This window comes from Pteropus alecto, unplaced genomic scaffold (genome assembly GCF_000325575.1).
Source record: "Pteropus alecto unplaced genomic scaffold, ASM32557v1 scaffold88, whole genome shotgun sequence".
NCBI lineage: Eukaryota > Metazoa > Chordata > Mammalia > Chiroptera > Pteropodidae > Pteropus > Pteropus alecto.
Genome location: NW_006494611.1, coordinates 15,541,839 through 15,566,567, shown reverse-complemented (window position 1 = coordinate 15,566,567; position 24,729 = coordinate 15,541,839). Strand labels below are relative to the sequence as shown.

At 35.7% G+C, this 24,729-nt stretch overlaps 1 protein-coding gene across 4 annotated transcripts in view; it reads left to right on the top strand.

The window, feature by feature from the left end:
* PCGF5 (polycomb group ring finger 5) overlaps positions 1-24,729 on the top strand; it is a 60,497-nt gene that overhangs the window by 8,406 nt on the left and 27,362 nt on the right. For all 4 annotated transcript variants that reach the window (XM_015599979.2, XM_015599981.2, XM_015599980.2 and 1 more), the window contains exons 2-5: positions 9,311-9,407; positions 15,661-15,716; positions 15,833-15,892; positions 18,338-18,486. In XM_015599979.2, coding sequence (XP_015455465.1) covers positions 9,311-9,407; positions 15,661-15,716; positions 15,833-15,892; positions 18,338-18,486 — 362 coding nt within the window. The remainder of the gene's footprint in view (positions 1-9,310; positions 9,408-15,660; positions 15,717-15,832; positions 15,893-18,337; positions 18,487-24,729) is intronic.

Here is a 24,729-nt window from a genome sequence, read left to right as displayed (position 1 = left end):
GGAAAGACAAATACTGTATGATCTGTCTCATAGGTGGCATCTAAAAAAAGTTTTTAGCCCAAGCTGATAGATACAGATAACAGATTGGTGGTTGCTGGAGGCGGGGAAGAAATGAGTTGACTCTTTTTTTGTTTGTTTAAATAACTTCATCTTTTTTTAAGGAAAAAGGAAAAAAAAATCAAAGACCTAAATAGAAGTTATATTTAAAGTCTTAGGGTACAAATATAACATTTTAGGATTGTAATAGAAATGAGGTCGGTATACTGATGTTACATGTTTCAAACAGTATTTTGACATAAACTAGTCACTCATTTGTGAAAGTGATTACAGTGTTCATTGTGATGATTCTTTTTAAATGAGAAAGAATAATTATAAGTCTTAACCTAGGTGTTATCTATTATTAGTAATAATGTTAAAGAAGAATTATATGAGATGTATGGTTCTTTTAGCTTTTGAAACTGCATTAGATAGTAAAGAATGTTTAAACAGTTGAAAGCCTCATAGTGGACACTAACAGAAAACTAGGAAATAACTAATAAAAAATGAAATTGATTTTCATATTGGCTTCTGAGAATAAATTATATCTAGAACAGAATGAGTTGGAACTGATACTAATGATGGATTGAGAAAATGTACCTAAAATACATAAATATTTAGAGTTAGAAATCATGGTCAGTGTACAGGCACATTTTAAGAGTTTAACAAAAAGGTTACATGTAAACATTAAGAACAAATACAGTCTAACCTGTAGAAAAGACAAAAGATAATTTCCATTTCAATTTGAAGACTTCCACTTTGAGAACTTTTCATAACTACCGATGCTTCATAAAATACTGGCTTTTACTGAGACTACTGTATTGTATCAAAAATTTTAAAACCAGTGAAAAAATTATAGTCCCTCAGAAGTCTCAACCACTGACTTTTTTTTTACTCAGTTAACAGAAAATGATTGTTGTAATTTAGAAAAGTAAAGTAGATTTTAGTTTATATTGAATTAACTCTTTTTAGTTGTCAAAAAAATTACTGATAAACTCAGAGTTTCTTCCCTTGCTTTATTTGAAAGTGTAGGCTCTTTTCTGACTTGACTACGTGAGTATACTTGTAGGCCCTAGAATTTGGCTCCCTTTGCTTTTCCTACCCCTTGTGTCCTCATTTATTTCAGCTATTTACTGAGCACTTTCCTCTTACAGAAACTATTCAGGGCACCTGGGGTACATCAGGCAACATAGTAGGCAATAAGAAAATCATAGTATATTTTGGCAAAATACACTACAGAAAAAGGGAGAGTCAAGTCCAGTAAGGGGAATCGGGAAGTCAGTGGAAGAGTGTTACAATTTAAAATAAGCCACTGTTCAGGGTAGGCCTCATTAAAGAAGGTGACATTTGAACAGATTTAAGGAGGTAAAGTAGTTAACCAATCACATATCTGAGGGGAGAGTACTTCAGGTAGAGGGAATAGCAAGAGCAAAGGCTCTCAGGCAGGCGTGTGCCTGACATGTTGAAAAATGGTCAGGAGACCAGTGTGGCTGGACAGCAGGGAGTGAAGGAGAGTTGAGAGAGGTGATGGGGGTGGACATTGACCACAGGCATGGTGCGTAGTTCTCATAGAGCCATTTTAAGGATTTTGACTTTTACTGTGAGAGAAATGGCCCATTTCAGGCAGGATTTTGAGTAGAGGAATGACATCTGATTTATGTTTGAAAGCATCATTCAGACTACTGTTGAAAATAGACCTGTAAAGAGGCTGTTGCAATTATCCAGGCAAGAGTAGTGGTGGTTTGCGCTGAGGTGGTGGTAATGCTAAAAGCGGTCATGTTCTGGTTATATTTTGAAGATAGAGCCAAATTTGCTAATGAACTGTGCGGGGTTCATAAAAGAAAAAGGAGTCAAGTCAGTCTTACAGGATATCTTTAAGGTTTTTGGCCTGAGAAACCTGAGGGATAAAGACGGCATCAACTCATACAAGAAAGGCTGAGGGTAGATCAGGAGTCTGGTTTTGGAAATTGAATGTAAACTACGAGACATCCAAATGGAGATGTCCAGTTGGGAGTTGGTCCGATGAGTTTGGAGATTATCAGCATATTGATTATATTTAAACCATGAGAGCACCAACAGAGTGAGGGTAGGTAGAGAAGGGGCCCGAGGACTGAGTTCTGGGGTGCTGAGAAGGAGGAGTCATTGAGGTAGGAAGAAAGGGATTAACTGAGTCAACTGTGTTGAATCAGATGCAACTGAGAATAGACCACTAGACTTAGCAACATGAGGATGTGGCTGATCATGTCAACAGTTTCAATGGAGTGGTAGGGAATGGAAGTCTGGACAGATGCGAGAAGATGGAAATTTTTTAATTTCCTGGTTTCGATAATCATATTGTGATTATTTCATCTTGATGACAGTAAAAAAGGGTGAAAAAAAGAATGGGAAGAAAGGAATTGGAGAGAGTGAGTATAAGTAGCTCTGAAATGGAATGATAGCTAACAAGGGAAGTAGGGTCAACAGATGTTTTATTTTTGTTTATAAAGATCTTTTTATATGAATATGTTTGACTGTTAATAGGAGTCTTCAGTGGACAGCAAAAGACTAACATAGGTGAAAGGGGAGAATAATGGAGCAGTGTTCTTAGGTCGTTGGGAGGGGATCTAGTGCACAGAACAGAGATTGGCTAAAACTAGTGAATTCTCTTTGTTACAGTTTTTTTTCCTTTTGTTTTCAGTGAAATAGGAAATGAGGTCATCAGTGGAGAGTGAGGTTGGGGGAGGATATGTTGGGGATTTTAGGAGAGAGGAGAAGGCATGAAGTATTGATGAAAAGCATAATGGACTTGGGGCACTGAGTATGACCACCTGGCAAATGAAGGACCACCTGGTCATGAATTTAAAGTGAGAGACCAGTCAGCATGGTGCATATTTTTCTCCCACAATGTTCAGGTACAATCTTGTAGAAGCAATGTATGTTGGATTCAGCCAGCGTTAGTAGTATAATCAAAGAAGAGAGAAGTAGAAAAGTTGAAGTAGAGAAGAGCAGAGCTATCAAGATCACGTGTGAGGAAGTGATTATTCTGACTGATCATGGAATTTATATCGTTCAGGAAGGGAATGAGTGCATTGCTGCACTCCCTGAGCTACCAAACTCTACCCTGACCTTGGAGTCACACTTGACTCCATAAGCTGGTCTGTAGAAGTCCAGCCTTCCTGGACCTTTTGGTCTTCTGACTTGCTTGAACTAAGATGCCCCTGCCATGCTTAAATCTCAAGACTCTGTCCTGACCCTTTTCAACAGGTTCTGCCTTGCTGCCTCCTCTTCTGTCATGGCAAAGCAATTAGGATAAAGCATTCTTAGCAGAAAGTAATGCTATCCTTAGTGTTTTTCATGAAATTACAGCTCATGTAGGCCTTTGAAAGAAATGTGCCATTTATAACGTAGGAGAAAAAGTGTCCATTACTTGCCTGTATAAGTAAAATCAAGAGATACTGTCTCATGGAAGCACATTCTGGAAACCTTGAAAAAAATATTGTCAGTTTCACATGTAATAATATGTATCAAAATCAGGAAACTAATGCTGCTGCTCTTTGCAGATGACCACAGTTTACTTATAAACTTTTAGCAGATAATAAAGTTTTCAACGGCAAACTGTATCAAATGAGTGTTAATCAAGTAGGGCGTATAAAGATAGTGATGTGCTTAAGGAAGGAAGAAAAAAATATGCTTCTATGTTGACAGATCAAACCAACACATTAGGATAACTTTAACAAATGAAGTCAGCATTTGATCACTTTTAATAAACAGAAGATTGCTAACGAATGACACCAACAAGGACACAAACGGAAAGACTATTAGTGATAGCCAAATTAGTGCCCAAGAAATTCATGTAGATTACTTTGTATCATCAGAGTTGAGAAGCTAGCTCTCTCTGCTACATAGATGTGGGTGGACCGTACATCGAAGACAGCAACAGCACATGGTCCTTGTACCTATGGTGAAGAACTGTTTCCCCCTTGAGAACTTGAAAATAAGGAAGTAGGATAGCCCTTTATTAGTTAAACTGTGAAATCAACATGTAATAGTGCTTCAGAGTAGGTATCTGGAAAGTGATCAAGAAGAGAATAAGGTGTTTCCTAGACCAGTGGGACTGTGCTGGAATTAAACAGAAAAAGCTAAGGAAGGAGTGTATAATGAAGAAGTGTTAGTCAATCTTGGATCCTCCGTCTTAGAAAAAGAAGTATCATACATGCAAAGATAGGCAGTTCTCATTCAGGTAAAGCAGTGTGTTTGAAAATAGCATACTTGAGTTGTAAGACTATCTCTGGAGTGGACATAGCTGCAGAGGATTAACACCAATACATGATAGGCATTTCAAGTTCCATTAGCAAGATCATCTGTTATTTAAGGTAGGTGCATACACTGATCATAGTCTGATGCCATTCAGTATTTGATTACTAACATTCTCCTTGTTAGTTAATAATTTTGTGCTCATCTAGTGATCTAATTTATAGTTATAACTCACATTTATTGAATATTTACAAATTACCACTCATTTACACATTGTACATATATTATCTCGTTTAGTTCTCACAGGAACCCTGTGAGATGGGTACCCTTGTTATCTCCTTTGTACATAGAAGCACAAAGTAAGTAATGTGCCTAATGGCAGAACTGGGGTTCAGATCCAGGCAAGTCTGCTTCAAGATTGTCTTTTATCCAGAACAACTGTACAGTATTACCTTGGCTTCTCATGTAAATCTGCATTATAGAGAGAGGGTACATTGATCCCATATTCTTTTGATTATGTTTTATCCTGTGACAGTGGTTTTCTAATGGTGGATAATAAAGTGACTTGTGATTATGATTTGGTAGAGGGCCACATTCTGGGATGGGGCTACTTAAGAGAAGTAGTAGCCAGTAAGGATTTTGTGGCCAGTTTCTGGCCTCCTTTGGCCAGGATTTCCCATTATCTTTTGGCACCTCATTGGAGAGTTTTACAAAGTTGAAATCTTGGTGCTCATCTCTCAGAGATTCTGATTTTACTGGTTTGGGATGGGGTCCATGAATCTGTTCTTTAAAAAAAAATCTCTGGCAATTGTGGAGCCTATCTCAGCTTGAGAACCACTGCTTTAGATGACACAACAACTCTATTAATTTGTGCAGCAACCTTGTTCGAATCTAGGAAATGATTAAAGGAAGGATTTCACTTAGTAAGCTTTAGGCAGAAAGTTTCATGATGTTTGCAGTGGGCTAAATTTTAAAATCAGTTAAAAGTATGAAATCTTGATGCCAGGAACCAAATGTTATTGACTTTATGATACCTTGCACAGTGGTTTGGATTTTAGGCCTGGAGCTGCACAGCCTGGTGATGGATGCCATCTCTGCCACACAGCTGGACAACTGTGGGCAGTCCTGAGCAGCCTGCCCAGGCTCTCCAATACTGTATTCCTCATTTACCAAAGGGGGATGGTAGTGTCCATACTACAATCCATACAAAGCCCTGAGCCCAGAGCTTAATATTTGGTTAGTACTCAGTAAATGTTAGCACTTGTTGCTATTTAAGTGTTTTTTTTTGACTAGGGATATCTTTGGTGAGCCTAATTCCCTTTCCGACCCAGGTGTTTCTGTGGCTACAACATCTGTCTGTAGAGTGAGAATGAAGATCCTAATTAGTCTCTATATAGTCTTAACCTAAACTGGGACCTTTTTATCTTGGACCACTTGAGTTAACCAATACAGCAATTGAGCCATTAGAGAGCTGGGCATTAAATCTTTAAGATATTTTAAAACTGTGTTTTATAGCTAGTATAAACCAAATTATAAACTAAGAATCGGGTTTTGTAGTGATGGGTTTTTTAAGCATCTAAGTTAAATCCTCATTTTACTTTTTTTAGTTTTACTGAACTTTTGGCATAGATTTTTCTCAGGTTCTGTCTAATTTGTATAAAGTTGTATTTTATTTAGCAGCTTTTAAAAGCATGTGGGAGATATACTTGAGGTTTTTTTTTTTTTTTTAAGGAATAAAACTCCTTAAAAGGGCTATTTTGTGCAAGATACTCAGTAAAAAAAGAGATCTAATTCTACAATTAGACATATTTAAGGCTCCCAAATTAAGGGGTAAGGCGTTTTTGTCTATATATTGTAGACCTATAGAAATAAAATTAGAAGACAGTGTATCCTATAAGCATGCATTGGTTAAGAAAATGGGCTCTTGATTCAAATCCTGGCTTTCACCACTTATCCCATGATTTTTGGCAAATTGCTGAAGTTCTCTACTTATTTCCTCCATCTATACCTAATAGGATTGTAATGAGGATTAAATTATTAAATCGTGTTGAATTAACTATATGTTGAAGCATTAAAGATGGTGCCTGGTACATAAACCCTGTTAGTGTTAATGATTATGATGGCAGTGGTGACAACCTGCACCAGTCATCTGAACAAAAATGAAAGTTAGAGTAAAAATATTATATTTCAGCATCATAAAATTTTCTTTCTAAAACTATCTGGAAAAAAATTTAAGAACAAGTTTTTGGCCTTAGCCTCTGGAAAAAAAAAATGTTTTTAATTCTTTTAAGGTAATGCTTAATGTAATGAGATAAATTCCTGCGCCCTATGGGATGGCTTGTCTGTATTGTTTATGTGGTGGTCAGATTTAATAGAGATGCTAAAGATGTTTTAGGGGGATGGTATTTCTACATAACGTATCAGAATTTAGGTTTTCTGTAATGAAAAAGACTAGATTCAAGTCTCTGTGCTGCCATTCATCAGAGTAGACAGGTTACCTGGCCTGTAGGAACCTTTTCTCTGCAAAAGTAGAATAACATAGTGTCTCAAGTGTTGTGAAATATAAATTCACCTCCCTATGGGGCTTTCTTCCTCTAGAACAGCACTGTTCAGTAGAAATAAAATGTGAGCCACCTGTGTAATTTAAAATGTTCTAGTTGCCACATTTTAAAAAAATGAAAATAATTTTAATATTTAATCCAATATGTCTAAAATATTCTCATTTCAACATGTAATTAAATAAAAAATTGAGATGATTTTTTCATGCTAAGCCTTTGAAATCTGCTGTATTTTACACTTATAGCACATCTCAACTTGAACTAGCAACATTTCAAGTGCTCAGTAGCTACATGTGGCTAGTAGCTACCATATTGAACAGTCCAGATCTAGAATATAGATTATTAGTCTCTGCCAGCACCCTTGGGCACTGGTGCTGCCTTGGCCTCAAGCAATTAACACAGCCTTACTCTTGAAACTGTGTATCTCTGGATGGACCAGCTTTAAATTTCTTTGGCAACCTAGATTGGTATCTTGGCCCCTGGGAGGACAGGCTCTTCCCCTCAGCCTTTTGGCTCACCCAGATGAGGACGTGCTCTGGGCATATTACATGCCTCTCTATTTGGAAAAAGCTGATAGACAACCAGGAATTCCTGAACCCCTTGAGTATGATAAACCTTTTGAATCAGAAGGATCAGCGCTCCTAAATATAAAGAGCAGTTAGAAATATGAAATCAGAGCTCCAGGACAGGATCAGATTTTGTAATACCTCTTCATTCTTGCTTCTAATCTGTCCTTTTTTGCCTTCTTTCTGAAATTTCAGAGACTTATCTAGTGTCCTCGAGAAAAGAGCAAAGTACCCGCAGTCTTCTAAAGGAATTCAGCTTCTCTGTCCTCCAACTCACGGGGCTTAACAGGGCAATCCTCCCTTCCCAAACATTATTTTGACTTTTTAAAAGACTTTTAGAACCTTTTGGGGCCAAAAGATTTGGAGGACAGAGGATATATTCATATCCGACTTTTTTATTTTTATTTTTAAGGTTATCTCATAATTGTCTTTCATCCAGATTTTGAGAGAATTGTAGTGGAGTGATACCTTAATAGCTGTATGTAATGGTAAAAGAGGTAGAGAATATTGGATTCAAGTGTACTTAAACAATAAAAAATATGCTCAGATGTTACCTTCTTAAAGTCTTAACCTTTGTCGCTCTCTAGAATAGCTACTAGCCCCAAGCACACTCTATCTTTTTTAAAAAAATCTTATTACTAAAATCCTTTGTTTGCCTTTCCAAATAGAATATAAGCTCCATAAGGGTATGGACTTCGTTCTGTTTACTTCTGCATCCCAACTCCTAGTACAGAATCTGGCCCTCAGTAAACATCTATTGAATCAATGAAAGAAAATACTAAGATATCATTTATATGTATTAATGATTTTAATATTAGCTACCTAGTAGAATTCTTATTCTTCCCTGACCATTGTTGCTGTGATCAGTGTATGTAATACACTTGAATTTTCAGACCTAATCTCAGTGAAAGGAATCCCTTAGTGTTTGTTTACTCTTGCACAGTAGTTTAAACTTTTACTTCTTTTAGTTAGTGTGAGGCATGAGGAGGAGGGAAAAAGTAGTTTGTAAATGGAATTGTAAAAGGAAGTTGGGGGAGCTGATCTTTATTTTTAGATTATATAGCGTAATAAAATGGAGGGGGGATTATTGGGATAGGGAATTGGATTGAAAAGTTTTTATAGTTCAGGCGCTGTAAATATGTCTAAGGTTTGGGGGCAAGACAGTTGACATAGTAGGTAACAAGCTTAGGGAAAAGGCAAGAGAGATTCATAGATTAGTATTTGGAAGAAACGTAGGTATATAAGCTTCTGGCCAAAAAATTCACAAACCATATTTCTATTTGTTTAGAATCTTTATTTAAAATCTTAATTTCCTTTGTCAGTTTCTGTCATTTGTCCAGTTTACCTCTCTTGCCTTTCTACCAGCTCGATGCCACTACCACACTTTATGTCCCATGAAATCATGGGACCTAGAAGCACAGACTCTTCATACTCCTCAAGGGCTGGAAGTTCCGTTGTAACTCCTGGTTTGTCCCAAGAGCACCCTGCCAATAAAAAGTAGTCCAAACATGTTGAAAACTCAGATTTTTAAAAGAACTATTTATTTTGCATTCAAGTAAATTTCTAGCAAAAGAAGTAAATGCAGACTTATCAATTTTTACCTTTTTAGGTCCTACTTTTTTAAATGAGAAAAATCTGTTGTTTCATGTAAATGAACTAGCTTTTTTTTAATAGTCATATGAATAAGTTATTTGGTTTGTGAATATATTTAAGAAAAACAATAAGCAAAATGGTAAAAATTTTTATATTTGTTTTAATTGGGATTTTTTTTTTTAGTGTTACAATTTTAAGGTTTTATAAAGTTTGATTAAAGAATGGTACTCTACCTGTAGTAGATAATTTTTAAGGACTACTTCTAATTTTATTCAGTTTAAGTTCAAATGATGCATTTTAACCTAACATCTTCTTTCTTCTTAGTCTGTAAGACTTGTATTGTCCAGCACTTTGAAGATAGCAATGATTGTCCAAGGTGTGGCAATCAAGTTCATGAGACAAATCCATTAGAAATGTTGAGGTAAGTAAATGTATTTTGTTGCTTATTTAACTTGAAAAAATTACATAAATGCTTACTTTTTATTATGCATCATAATATTTGTTGGTACCTTGACTCAGTTAATTTAGGTTTTATGAATTTAGGGTATTAAGAGGGATTGAAAAAATAAGGGTATACATGTTAAATACCTCAGGCTCTCACAGTTCCTTTAATTGTAGTTATTTTCAGCATTTTAATATTTTACACAGTACACTACTTCGTTGAGCCACATGACAGTGGGAGAAGAGCAGACCTGATAGCGAGGGGGACTAATCCTGGTACTATTAATTTTTTTTATATATTTAAAAAAGAGTACCTAAATATTTATGTAAAACTTACACAGTTTTTAAAAATGACTACTATTTACTTAAGTCTAATCATATTTTTAAGGGTGGAAGTAATCCGTAAGATTCTAATCCGAACCCTTTTTTCCAGATTAGGAAATTGAAACTTATCATGACTTTGCCTAATGTCTCAGCAAACTCAAATGTTACTTCCCAGCTTTAAGTCAGGTGTCCTCACTAAACCTGTTTTCTTCCCATTGTTCCTACTAGAGCTCTATCACAGACCAACTATGGGGTCTTAGGGAAGTACACATCTAAAAACAGAACTAGATATTCTCTAGATAACCTTATATAACATTTCTGTGTGATGTTTGCCATCATTTTATAAATCTGGATTCGCCGGTCTCATTTGGTGGAAATGTAGTTGCCTGTAGTTGGAGTAATTTATCTACAGGTAAATGTGCAGCCCAGTGGTTTTCAAAGTGTGGTCTCCAGACTATTAGTTAGAAATGACAGTTCTCAGATCCGCTGAATAGGAAACTCTGAGAGTGGAGCCCATCTTAATTAGCAAGACCTCCAGATACTTCTGATATGTGCTGACATGGAGAACCATTAGTCTGCTGTTGTCCATAGTCCTGAACAAGGCTGATGCTGGTTGGATTTATGTCAGTACTTCTCAGCCACTGGTGATTTTGCCCCACAGAGTACGTTTTGCAAGATCTAGAGGCACTTTTTATTATCAAGGCTGGGTGGGTGCTGCTGGCATCTAGTGGATAGAGGCTAGGGATGCTGGATGCTGTTGAACATCCTACAAGTCACAGGACAACTCCGCCGTCCCCAAGATTCAGCCCAAAATGTCAGTAGTGCTGAGGGCAAGAAACCCAGGTTTAAATAATTCAGAGAAGAACAAAGCAAACTTTTCCTATCAAATCTTTTCCTGATGTATTTATCAAAAACTGTAACAAACGGTAATTATTACCTATTAAATGCTATATTGTAACAAATTGTCTTAACTTTTGTTTTAACTGTTGGAATCCAGTCACTATTTCATCATATCTAATCCCATGGCTAAAGTATATATTTTAAAATTTTTTATTTAGAAATAAAAACTCCAAAAAATCAAAAATAAAAATATAAGGGACACTTCTATTCTTTTTACCCAGATTAGCCTATTGTTAACATTTTATCTCATTGCTTTATCTTAATGCTTGCATGTTGGCTCTATTTTTTTCTGAACCATTTGAGGGTATGTTACATACATCATCACCCTTATCCTTAAATACTTTAATATATATTTCCTAAGTCTAGAGATCATCTTACATAACCATAATACGATTACATTGGTATACTTTACCCTCCATATTCCAGTTTTGTTAGTTTATCTAATGATATCCTTTATAAATTATTTTCCTCCTATACCACTAAAATTACTGCAAAGGGATTTTTTAAAAGTCAAAGTCACAGAGATAATAAAAACAAGAACTTCAGTGTTCCAGGCACCTAGGATAACTCCTGGAACATAACAGGTTCTCAATAAATACCTGATGAAAGGATGAGAAGTGATGGTAGCAAAAATGAAAACTAGAGATAAGACTGATGGTAATGATGGCTGACCTAAGTATAGTAGGAGATGGCAGGGGAGGATCTTTACCAAAGGCTTTCTCTTATTGACCTGGCTTTGTTTTAAAAGGATCATTTTGGTGACCATGTTGAGAATACACTGCACATAGCAAGGCAGGGGCAGAAACAGGGAGAACAGTTAGAAGGTAATCGCAGTGGTCTAGGTAAGAGATGGTAGCAGTAAAAGGAGCAAGAGATAGGCATAACCTGAATACAGTTTGAAGGAAGATCCAGCAAGATTTGCTGATGGATTGGATATAAAATGTGAGAAAAGAGTAGAGCATGACTCTAAGCTTTCTGACCTAAGCACCTCGAAGAATGGAGTTGTCATTAACTAAGATAGGGAAGACTAAGAATAGAGCAGTTTGGGGGAGAGGTAGCTTGGGAGTTTGGTTTTGGACATGTTGAGTCTGTTAATCATTTCAGAGAAGAAAGTTGGCAGGTGGGTATACAAGCCTGTGATTCAAGGGGAGAGAGCTGAGCTGGGAATAAATATTTGGTAGTCTTCAGCACATAGAACATATTTAAAGCTGTGAGATGGGATGAGGTCACTTGAGTGAGTAAAGAGAGAGAAGAGGACCAAAGATTGGGCCCTGGAGCATTCCAACAGTGAGAGATCAGGAGAGGAGGAGTAACCAGCAAAGGAAACTGAAAAGACGTAGTTAGTGAAGTAGCAGGAAAGTCCAGGAGTGTGTGGCTTGGAAGAGAGTGTATCAAAGAAGAGGCAGTGATCATCTGTGTTAAATGTTGTTTAAGAGTCAAGTTAGGTGAAGACTGAGCATTGAAGGTTGGATTTAGCGACCTTTTATCGATCTTGACAAGAGCACTTTCAGGAGAGTTGTGAGGCAAAAACCTATCTGGATTGTTTCAAGACAAAGAAACGGAGAAGAATTAGTAATACTGAGTATAGACAACTCTTTTAAGTTTTGCCACAAATGGGAACAGAGAAATGGGGTGGTAGCTGTTAGGGAAGTACAGTCAAGAAGACTTCTGTTTTGTTTTGATGTGGGAGAAATCTGGCATGTTTGAAGGAAATGATCCAACAGAGAGAACAGCATTAATAATGGAGAGTGGTGTGTGGGGCGGGGAGGGATTGCCGAAGCCACGTCTCTGAGTAAGTAAGAGGGGATGGAATCTAATAGTGCGCGAGGAGAGATAGGCTTTATATAAGAGCATTGACAGATCACCTGTGTCAACAGGCGGGAAGGCAGAGTATACTGGGGTGCATGTTATAGGTATGGTCAGAATCCGGAAGTTTTTCACTGAGGATAAAATGTTTATCAGACAAGAGTAAGGATGAAGAAAGGGAATGTAGGGGTTTGAGGAGAGAAAGTGTTTTGATCAGGAAAGTAAGAAAATAAATGGACTGCGGAAGTGTGGTATAATTCCTGGCAACCTTAAAGGCACATTTGGGTTGTAGTTATGAATTTGAAGGGGTGTGGTTGTGTTCTTTTCCAGCCATGAGTGAAAGTGCAGAGCTAACAGTTGGATTAAACTAGAGCTGTGGTGGTACCAGATCATATCGAGCAAGTGAGAGAGGGACAAAGAGAATCAAAGGTACATGCAAGGATGTGGCTTTAATGACTGACCATGGAGTAAATCAGTCCTAATAAACTAGTGAGGAATGTCTCAGAGGAACAAATAAAACTGGTTCATTTCTGATCTGTTTGTAAATAGAAGAAATTCTTTTAGAGAATTAGAGAATAAGTACATAGAAAATGAAGAAAGCAATTACTAATTCCAGAGAAAGAAAAAAGCTGAATGAGGAGATATCTATAGTCATAGCACACTGTGAATATTTATATAATCATAACCATGTAAACAATGGTTATTAAACAAAAAAAATGATAATACTATATCAAGAAGATGAGAGTAGGGAAAAAGTGTATGTTGGAAAGAAAGAGATGGCAAGATGATAACAGAACTAAAACTTTATATTCCATAAAAGGAAGTCAGAAAAATCTAGACTGCAAAAACGTGGCTTTGTTTTACACACACACACACACACACACACAAAAGTAAGAGAAGAAACAGGTTGAATTTGAAAGTGGTTGACTCTGGGGTAGTAGGAATCAGGAATAGGGAAGGCAGGGCATAAGAATGTATTTTAATGTAAGTTTTATAGAGAAGTTTGATTTTTAAATTATATATGTCTATTATTACCTTGATTAAAAAAAAAACAAGAAATACTTTTAAGTGCTACTACTATTAAATCTAGGGAAACTGAATAAGTTAGTATTTAAGTCTTGAAGAATAAGGTAACATTGGTTTGGTCGGAAAGTAGAAAGATTGTTACAGAGCACGAGGGAGAGAAACAGACTGGGAAAGACAAAGCATTCTTAGGGATAATGGACTAAGCTGGTTGGCTAGTGAAGAGAGATAATAAGAGAATAGCACCAGTTATGGTCTGTAGGTTGGAATCAAGTTATATAAAACACTTGAAGCTAGGTTGTGAGAAGTGAGTTCTTGAACAGACAAATAATGATGAAATTAGTGCTTAAAGAAGATTCATTATGAGCATGTCAAGTTAAAGGAAAATAGCTCTGTGCTATTCTCTAAGGTGGTAACTGAGGAAATGGAAGGATGCAAAGTGTGGAAAGAGTAGGTGGAGGAAATATTGAGAAGGAGCTGTTAGTGGAGTTTGGTGAGTAAATGTGTGGAGAGAGAGCTGGGGGAGAGAAGTGGGTGTTAAGATATTCTTGCATTTTAAACCTGTTTGAGAATGATATGGTATTTCTAAATTTAATTTTTAAAAAGACAGGTATTCAGTATTTTGTTGGAGGATGAATGAGATAGTGTTGACAAAGATGAAGTCAAGGAGTTGCTTGAGATATTTAGCATCTGTTGAAAATATGAAACTTGAACTCAGCAGAGGGGTGTAATGTGTGTGTATGTAATGTATATAAGTTATCTGCCTGTGTGACATCACAAAGTGGATGAGATCCTCAAAGAAGGTAGCCTGCAGAAAAGGTCAAAAAGTGCAGAGCAATGGAGGATATTCAGATTTAGAGGTAATTGGAAAAAGAAAAATATTTAGGACAAAGAAAGTAGATAGAAAAAAGAAAAGCAGGATAGGAAATTTTAAAAGAGGTTGTGTTAGACAGCACTGTCACCTGCTGCAGAGTGATATTGGAGAAACGTGACATTTTAAAATTATAAAAAATTGTTTAAACCTATTCAGTTATGATCCAGAAAGTTATGGATGACTTAGAGAGTTCAGTAGAGTAAACTGAACTCTGTTTGTGACAGAAATAATGTTGATTATGCTTTCAAAGATTTTCCAATTGGAAGAAAAGATTGAGCTTGAAAAGATAGGTTAAATAAAAGTTGCGTTTTTTAACATGAGGAAACTGTACATGTTTGTAGTCAAGAGAAGAGTAATGCTGCTGAGCAGAATGAAGGAGATAGAAATGTAATGCGATTGAAGAAATGAAAGCTATGAAGAGAGTTACACTCTCATACAGCAGGAGAAGAAAACAAGAAGAATGTCAAGATAAATATTTACATTTTTTATCTAGGAAGATACAAGGACTAAATGGTTTAAATTTCTCAGAAGAAAGGAACGGAGATTATTTCCTTTATAGGAGAGAGCCAGAGTTGTAGAGATTTTGAGAGTGGGTGTATCAGCTATTGGTGCATAACCTACCACCCCTAAATTCACGCTTAAAACAATAAAAGCATTTCTTATTCCTCACAAGATGTATGGTTCACAGATCTAGGTGGTTCTTCTGGTCTTGCTAGGGTCACTCATGCGACTGCAGTTAGCTGCTGGTTGGATAGGATGCTCCGCTGATCTCAGCTGGGTTGTCGTTTTGGGGCTGAGCTGTGAGTGAACTAGTCTGAGGTGGCCTCAGCAGGGCAGCTTGGCTCTCTTGTGCATTGTGTCTCATCCTCCAGACTTGTTCTCATAGTTGGCAGGGTTCTAAGAAAGAGTGCACAAAAGCTTGTGATACCTCTTAAGGCTTATGCTCAGAACTAAGCACAGTGTCACTTGTGACACATTCTGTTGGCCTAAGCACTTTTCAGGGCTAGCCCGTATTCTTGGGTGAGAAGATAGACTCCATTCCTTAATCAAGAGGGGAATTCAAAGTCATGTTCAGAGGGTGTAGATAGAGGGAGAGCTGGGGACAGGACCATTTTTGTAATCAATCTACCACTGTAGGAAAGGCTAGAAATCGGTGTGCTCTGTGTGCCGAGGAGTTTGGTATAGATGTGCTGAAACTATGCATGTTCTATGTTTTGTAATACATGTCAGATAAAGATCTCAAACTGCTTTTACATTGGATTTTGATGTCTTCATTGTTAGCATATTCTCTTTTCCCCTTTGGAAGGTTGGATAATACATTAGAGGAAATCATATTTAAACTGGTCCCTGGACTACGAGAACGTAAGTTGCTCCTTGGCTTCTTGCATGTTTCTATGTTTTATGAAATCAACATTGCTATTAAGTATTTCATGATTGTTTCTATTATTTTCATACTTCTTTTTTTTCTTTTAAATTAGAAGAACTTGAGCGTGAATCTGAATTTTGGAAGAAAAATAAGCCTCAAGAAAATGGACAAGGTGACTTTTTCTTACATCTATATGATGGCATCTCAGATTGCTCAGCTTTTGCTAGCTTTGGTGAACTCATATCTCTATTCATGTTCAAATTTCTCCTGTACAAAATTAATGTACTCTTTTATTTATATTATGAACCTTTCTCTTAGGAACCTTTATATAACATCTTAAGATTTCTATAAAATCTTAAGATGTTATATAAATGTATATAAATCTGGAGTCACTCCATTGAAGGTGATTGGAAATAGAAGAAATTGAACTTTGGGAAGAGAAAAAGGAGATAAAACAGAAAACCAACTACTAATTATAGCAGTATTTGCTAGAGAGCTAAAGGAAACTGAAGTAAGAAATAGCCAAAACTAAACAGCGGGGGTTTTGTTTTGTATGTTTGTTTGAATAGGAGAGGGAAGTGAGATGTGGCTGAGAGCATAGCAAGAGGATCTTGGAATGAAGTTTTCATAGGTGGAGCTCAGGTGACACAAATTTTTATATACCCTGGAATTTGAAAAATATTTCTAGGTGATTATGGGAATTTTTCCCATCACCAGTGCTAAGTGTCCAAATTTCTCTTCTGGGTCCCAAGAGACCCAGCAGTCAGTAAATTTTTAATAATCTCAGCAAAGTGATAAACCTTACTGAACAGAAAAAAAAAGGCTTTTTGTAAGTATATAATTCACCTGAAATTATAAGGAAGATAGTATTCTTTTCTCTTGTTAATCCGAGATTTCAAGATGGCCTAAATACCTATATACCACTGAAATATTTCAAAGATATTTGTGTGTTTTTATAGGCTCACTTGTGAGCTTACTCTCCTGCCCCTGGTTTTCCCAAAAGATCATAGGTTTGTCAGTCTTACCTCATTCAGATGGGTGAGAAAATGCTCTTTCTCTTTTCATCTGTAAAATGGGGATCATAGTCTTACTAGTTCAACTTAACTGTACAGGGCTGGCTTCCTATAGTGGGGAGGTTTGAGAATAGTTTTGAATAACTGGGATAAGATAGTAAGGGATTATTTTTGACCTAAAAACAACAAAATGGGCAAAGAATCCAAGCCTGACAAAAAATGACTTAACTAAAGGCTTGTTTTATCTAAGTGTAAATTATAATTTAGACAGTAATGCTATAATAAAAACATAATATAAAGTTGACTAAATGTTCCAATTTTTGACTACCTTTTCAAGAGGACAGGAGCCCAGGAGATTGTCATCAGAAGCTATATGGTAGGTTTAGTCCATGACTCTTAAAGACTTGTGAAGGACTGTAGCCTACTTTATCTCCCTTTTCCCATTACTTCTCACTTTTTAAAGTATTTTATAATATTTGGTCTTTAGTTTGAGTGGAGAATTTGGATATTTTCTTGGAGCTGGGAGTTCGGTTCATAAAAGGCAGCTCCTGTTTATGTGGGTTCCATATAAATATGTATAAGAATACAGAAGAAAGAGAATCCATCTGGTTTTTATGATACAACAGTCATTGTAGAGGTGCTAACCTGTCTTTTTTTTTCCTGGGCTTTTCTATACTGCAATGCTTGGCTGGCTAATTCTTTCAAGTTTTAGCTTAGAGATATTTTATCTGGAAATTTTTCCTGAATCTGCTTCACCCCATAGTTTGGGTTTATTACCTCTCATATATGCCCACATAGTCTATTTTACTTCTTCCATCAAAGGCCTTATCCCACTTCTCCATCTGTTTTCTTTACTTGCCTGTATCCCCTCCTATACCCTGACTACTATTAGGGTAAGAATGATAACACTCTAGTTTTAATATTGTTCCCGCAAGCCTAGCACGAGCATGTCTAACAGTTAAAGGCACTCAATAAATGAATAAATCAACAAATATAGTTGCATTATGTGTAGGCTGCAAGTATTTCGTAGATTAAATACATTTAGATATATATTATTCAGATTTCTTAAATGAAGTTTTAACATGTTATATAGATATGTATATGTTAAAAAAAGCTAATTCATTCTACTCATTATCTTTCACTAGCTGATTTTATGAATAATATTTGAAGTTTTATGAACCTAAAGAGAATATTTTATAATTTGTAAAGAGTACTTAGTTTTTAGTTTGAATATATAGAGAATTTGGAAGTATTTTTACTTCCAAATTCTCTATATATTCTCTATAGACAGGAAGTATCCTGTCTACCTTCTAAGTAATCTAATCATTAATTGCAGTTATTTTTGTGTAGCTGGTCCTAAATCTTTCATTGGATGTCCCAGTGAGCCAAAACATCTTAGGCTATGTTAATAAGTCACAGATGGTTTTTAAAAAATATTTTCATTGTTGGGCGGAACATTTTAAAGGCACTAAAATTTTCAGATATTCTTTATCAAAAACTGTTGAGAAATTTTTTAAAGTTGATTTTTGTTTCAATGATTAATTACTGTTACTTAACTTTAATATAAACTTTGAGTTATATCTAGTTTTGTTTAAATTGTACAGATGATTCTTCAAAAGTTGACAAACCTAAAGTAGATGAAGAAGGTGATGAAAATCAAGATGATAAAGACTATCACAGAAGTGACCCACAAATTGCTATATGTCTAGATTGTTTACGAAATAATGGACAATCAGGGGACAATGTAGTAAAGGTGAGTGGACAAGTACAGCTGTATATTTTACAGTAAACTTTTGATAATTTGTTGATGAATTTTCCTAATGTTTCAAAACATTTGCTTTCAAAATTTATTAACATCAAGTAGAGTGCCATTCTCTGACAGTCCCCTACCTAGAAATGGCCAAGCAATTGCTTACTCCAGGCACCGGATTTCCAGCCCCCACAACTGAACCGTCCTGGGTCAATGCCACCACCTAGTGGCTACTGCAAAGAATCACACCTCTATTTTTCCTCTCCACCTCCTTTTATACCTTTGTTGGGAGTTCATAGCCTTTGTATTTCCAAGTGTGATATCCAATTCAGATCATTTCATGTCTCCAACCCTTTTATTCCTCCTCTTCTAATTTGTCCTCTACTTCTGTAGTTTTATTTGCAATTCAAACTATTCATGCCATGGCTGATATATTTTATGAATAATATAATTGGTTATGAAATAAAATTAGATGTCATGAAATCCTTGAAGGCTCCTAGATTTTTCTATAGAATTTCCTTTTCTAATCCTGTTTTTCTCTAACTAAACCTTTTTGTAAAAGATCTCTATGCTAGAGAGTTTAAAACACCCTTATTTTCTTTGGTCTTTAAATGGTGTTAAATATGTCTTTTTTTTATTGCAAGCAACTTTTGTTTTCATTATAAATGTTCACTACTTTACCTCTTTAGGTTTTTGTCACGTTGTCCTAGCCAATGTCAGCCATTGAGAATACTCTTTCTCTCTTTGTATTCCATATTTTATTCAAATGCCTATATTCAGTGTCTCTTTTACTTCTTCTTTGTAATCTGTAAGCCAATGGATTGAATTTTTACAATACATTTAACGACATTTTCCTATTGGGAAATTAAAAACAACTTTTTAACTCAACGAACTTTGGTGAGGTCTTAAACAGTTGTAATAAGGTAATTGATTTAGTTAATAGGAGTTGGTTGGACACAGCATGTAATAAAGTGCAGCAATCTTTAGAGAAGTGGCCACTGTACCTATGTGTCTTCCCAGGCTTCTCTTTTTTATGCTCTGGTAGAGCACCCTTTTTTTGTCTTTTCATCGGGGTTTTTAATAACCTTATATTTTTCTCTTATTACCAATCATTTCTGTAATTCCCTTTTGGGAGCTTCTTAGAGGTTGTGATCATCCTTTAGCTTTCTAATACATGAGTTATTATCTTGTAGCGAAAATTAATAGAAAAGCTGAATATCTTTATAAATGTAAAGTCTACTTCTCTGCAGAATTTCTAGTTCGAAAGTTATAAAGTATTGAATTTTAGAAATTCATCTGAAAATTAACTACTCCTTGATATTCTCTTATTTTTGACATCTTTGACATTTCATCATTACAGTCGAACTTTTATCCATTTACTCTTTCTTTTATAGACTTTTGTTCATTCTTAAAACAACTTTCATAGCTTGTATGACTTCTGCTATCCCACCCTGATTCTCACTTTTTCTCTCCGGCTGTTCCTACTCTGTCTCCACTTCTTCCTGTTTTCTACTTGATACATGTGAGTATATTCAAATACTTAGTCCTTCACTCAATTATTCTTTCTTTATCCTAGAGGTCACTTCATTTTTTTGTGGCTTTTATATCTCTAACACTTGAAACTTCACATGTTTACATCCTGTACTTTACTGCAAACATGCAATTTCAGGTATCACTACTATGTTACAACCCGTCATACAAGTTCAAAATCTTGGAGTCATCTTTGACCTTTTACTCTTTCTCTTCAATCTGTCATAAGTCCTGTAAACTTTCTAGTGCTGTTCACATCTAGATTTTAAAAGCAGTTACTTAAAGTTCTCTGTACTTTTTTTTTTTAATCCAAGGCTGAAGCCACAGCCTGAATGCCTGCAAGGCAGAGGGTGAGGGCCAGAGTCAAAGCCAATATCAGAGTCAGACGGTAAATATTATAGGCTCTGTGGGCCATATAGCTTCTGCTGCAACTACTCAGCTTATTCAGTGTAGCCCTAAAGTGGCCATAGATCATAGTGAGTGTGAGCTGGCATGTTTTGTGTTCCAGTAAAATTTACTTACACAAATAGATGGCCATCCAGATATAATTGCGAGGTGTAGCCATAGTTTGCGACCTTCTGGCCTATAGGATAATGTCTTAACTCCTTATATTAGCAATCACTAACTAGCCCCTATCTTAAATTTATCTCCCATTATACCCATCATTGAACCCTCCTCTCAAGACAAATGATTATTGCTTTATATGAGTAACAACATATATATATAGGGGGCACTAGTATCTGACAAAGTACTTGCATCCAGAATGTAGAAAGGCTTGTATTAAGAGTATTTAAAACCCTCTCAAACTTTGAACAATCTTTTGCTTTTGGGCACGTCCTTCCCTCTTCTCACCACTGTCTTGTGGTTCTGTCAAGACCCAGAGACCTCTACTTTTGTGATGCCTTTTTCCACCCTAGTGAATACCTTCTCTGAAATTCTGTAGGACTTGCATTTCTCATTTGATTAGAGCTTAATTTGTTATTTATTAGATGAGAATTTATTGTGTTTTTGAAGATACCAGGCACTGATGCTCTTTTATCTTTTTTGGTATTATCTTGTTCTTGAAACATGATTATAAACCCCTTAAAGAAAGAAAAAAAATGTCTGTGTTTCTTTATAGCCTCCTCAGCCATCTCATTCCTTTGCAGTAGAATGTGATTCTCAAATATAGTCGTGGAGTAGTCACATGGATAGTTCATGCAGTATACATACTACTTTTGTAATTCAAAAATAAAGACTTCTAAAAATTTGCTTCTCCATAAAAAAAAATGAAAAAAAAAAAAAAAGAACTGGCAACAACTTCCAAAATCAGCTTTTTTTGAATTCTAATAATTAACCAACGGCTTACAGAAACCTATGGAGCATTTATCCAAAAACAACAACAACAACAACAACAACAACAAAAAACCCTGACTTTTTCGCATTTTAACTTGCCTTAGTCCCATTCCCCACTCTGCAGTAACCTTGAAAAACAGCCCACATTCCCGGTGTATCCTCTCTGTACCAAAAGGACAGAACAGAGGTGGAGTTCTTTCAAAGCCTAATTGCCAAATTTTCATTATTTGACCTGTGGTAGTAACTGAAATACCCAATTTACAAGGCAGTTTATATTAGACCCGACTTGGAACTGTCCTAGTGAAAAACTTTCTCTTTAGGCAGGTGGGGAGTGTGGGGAGGAGCATTTGTCAAAACCAATTACAGACAAGTGTTTTTAACTTCATGACTGCCTGAGGTAATAACATTTGGGGCAAACAATAGACACAACTAAAGAGCTTAAATGGAAAAGCTGCAGAATGAGATGTCTATAGATATCAAAGCCTATAGAGGCTTTGAAAAGCTCTGATATATTTCTGGGAATGTAGAGGGCATGCTCATACACAGGGCTGTGTATATGCTCAGGAAAGACATGAATAAGCTCTCACCTCTGACTGACCTTGAGGCTTTGCACAAGCAGGACATGAAAACTAAGAGTTGTCAACAACCTGATTTAATGTTAGAGGTGTTCCCCAAAACACATACTGAGTCTCTCAGCAAAGAATGGGAGACTTATTGGTTCCAAGTGTATGAGGAAATCTCTGTTCAGTCATTAGCCAGTCAGTAGGTAAAAACTTCAGTGGCCACATACTATAAAGAATACAGAGTTGACACAATTAGTTTAGGTAAGTCGTTAAACAAAGAGAAACAAGAAATAGCTACCACAATAGACCATGAAAGGCCAGCGGGAATCTGATTTTCAAAAGTTATCACATTATTTTAAATGTTCAGTTTTCAACAACAAAAAAAATGTGATACAAATAGAAACAAGAAAGTATAGCCCATATACAAGAAGTAGTCAGTAGGACTGTCTCTGAAGAAATCCAGACGTTGGACTTACTAGATATAGATTTTAAATCATGCATTTTAAATATATGCAAAGAACTAAAATCATGTCGGAACATCTAAACGAAAGTACAAGAACAATCTCACCAAATAGAACATATTAATAAAGAGACAGATTATTTTTTAAATATTCTGGAGTTGAAAAATATAAGAACTGAAATAAAAAATGCACTAGAGAGGCTCAGCAGCAGATTTGAGTCATAGAAAAAGAACCCAAAACTTGCTGAGATTATTCAGTTTGAGTAACAGAAAAGGAATGAAAAACAGACAGATCTTCAGAGACCTATAGGACATCATCAGGCTTACCAACCTACACATAATGGAAATCTCAAAAGGAGGAGAAAGGGGCAGAAAATATAATTGAAGAATGGGCTAAAACTCCCCAAATTCGACAAAAACATTAACCATCTAAAAGCTTAACAAACTTCAGATATGATAAAATCAAATTCATAGCAAGACATCAAACCAAACTATTGAAAGACAAAATCTTGAAAACAAAAAAGATATGACTCATCACTTACAAGGGATCACCAATATTAGCAGCTGATTTCTCATCAGAAGCTAGAAGCCAGATGGGAGTAGGATGACATACACAGAGTACTGAAAGAAAAAAAACTGTCAACCAAGTATTCTATGTCCATCAAAAATCTATATATTTAAAAGGGGAAAAGAAAATATAATGCCAGATAAACAAAAACTATCACTATGAGACCTTCTCTGCAAAAAATAATGAAGGGCATTCTTCAGGCCTAAATGAAAGGACAGTAGGCCGTAACTCAAATCCACATTAACAAGTAAAATGCACTGGTAACGGTAAATATAAAAGACAAAAATAAATGTATTTGTAACTTTTTTCTGAGGAGGGAGGTAGGTGGCAGAACAGAGCTATATAGGAGCAAGTTTTTGTATACTATTAAAATTAAGATAGTATTAATCTGAACTAGATTTTTATAAATTTAGATGTTAATTGCATTCCTCAGGGAAATCACAAAAGAGTAACTTGAAAATATATAGGAAAAGAAATAATAGGGCTATATAGCAGAATCTAAGGAAAAGAACAAACTAATTAAAAGTAGACTCACAAATATAGAGGACAATCTAGCGATGGCCAGAAAGAAGGGGGTTTGGGGGACTGGGAGAAAGGGGTGAAAGGTTAGAAGTACAAATTAATAGTTGATAGATGGTCATGGGGATGAGGAGCACGACATAGGGAATGCAGTCAGAAGTAATGTAGTGGCTAGGTGGAGAGCCAGAGGAGAGGATGAGCAGTCAGGAGGTTTGCTTCATAAACTATATAAATGTCTAACCAATGTACTATATACTTGAAACTATAGCAAAATTTTTAAAAATAGGGCAATATAATGATATATTAGAAAATATCTCTGACAAAATAAAGCAGTAATCAAGAAATAGAGGAACAAGATCTACGACATGTAGAATACAAATAGCAAAAGGGTAGATATAGATCTTACCCTATTAGTAATTACATTAAATGGAAATGGATTAAACTTTCCAGTTTGAGGTGGAGATTGTCAGAATGGATAAAAATAAATAATCCAACAAGAGACATACCTTAGATTTAAAGATACACATAGATTAAAAGTAGGAGATTGGAAAAAGAAACACCATGCACACAGTAATCAAAAGAGCAGGAGTGGCTATAGTAATATCAGACAAAGAAACTTTCAGACAAAAATTAGCAGAAACAAAGGAAATTCTTTAAATGACAAAAGTGTTAATCCATCAAGAAAATATGTTATAAACATAAATGCACCTAACAGAGCCCCAAAATATGGAAGCAAAATCTGACAGACTTGAAGGAAGAAATAGACAATTCAACAATATACTACCTTTCAAAAAAAAACTACACAAAAAGGTCTCTAAGGAAATAGAAAATTTGAACAGCACTAAAACTAACTAGACCTACCAGAAATCTATAGAATGTTCTACCCAACAACAGAATACACATCTCTCTCAAGTGCATATGGAGCATTTTCCAAGATAGACCATATCTTAGGCCACAGAACAAGTTTCAATACATTTAAAGGGATTGAAATCATACAAAGTATATTCTCCAACCACAATGGAATAAAGTTCGAAATCAGTAATAGTAGGAAACTTAGTGAAATTTACAAACCTGGAAATTAAGCAACATACTTCTTAATAAGCAGTATGTCGAAGAAAAAATCACAAGGGAAATTAGAAAATACTTTGAGATGAATGAAAATGAAAGCACATAGTACCAAAATTATGGGATGCAGTGAAAGCAGTGTTGAGAGAGAAATTTATAAACACCTACCTTAAAATAAAAATCTCAAATTAATAACCTAATCTACC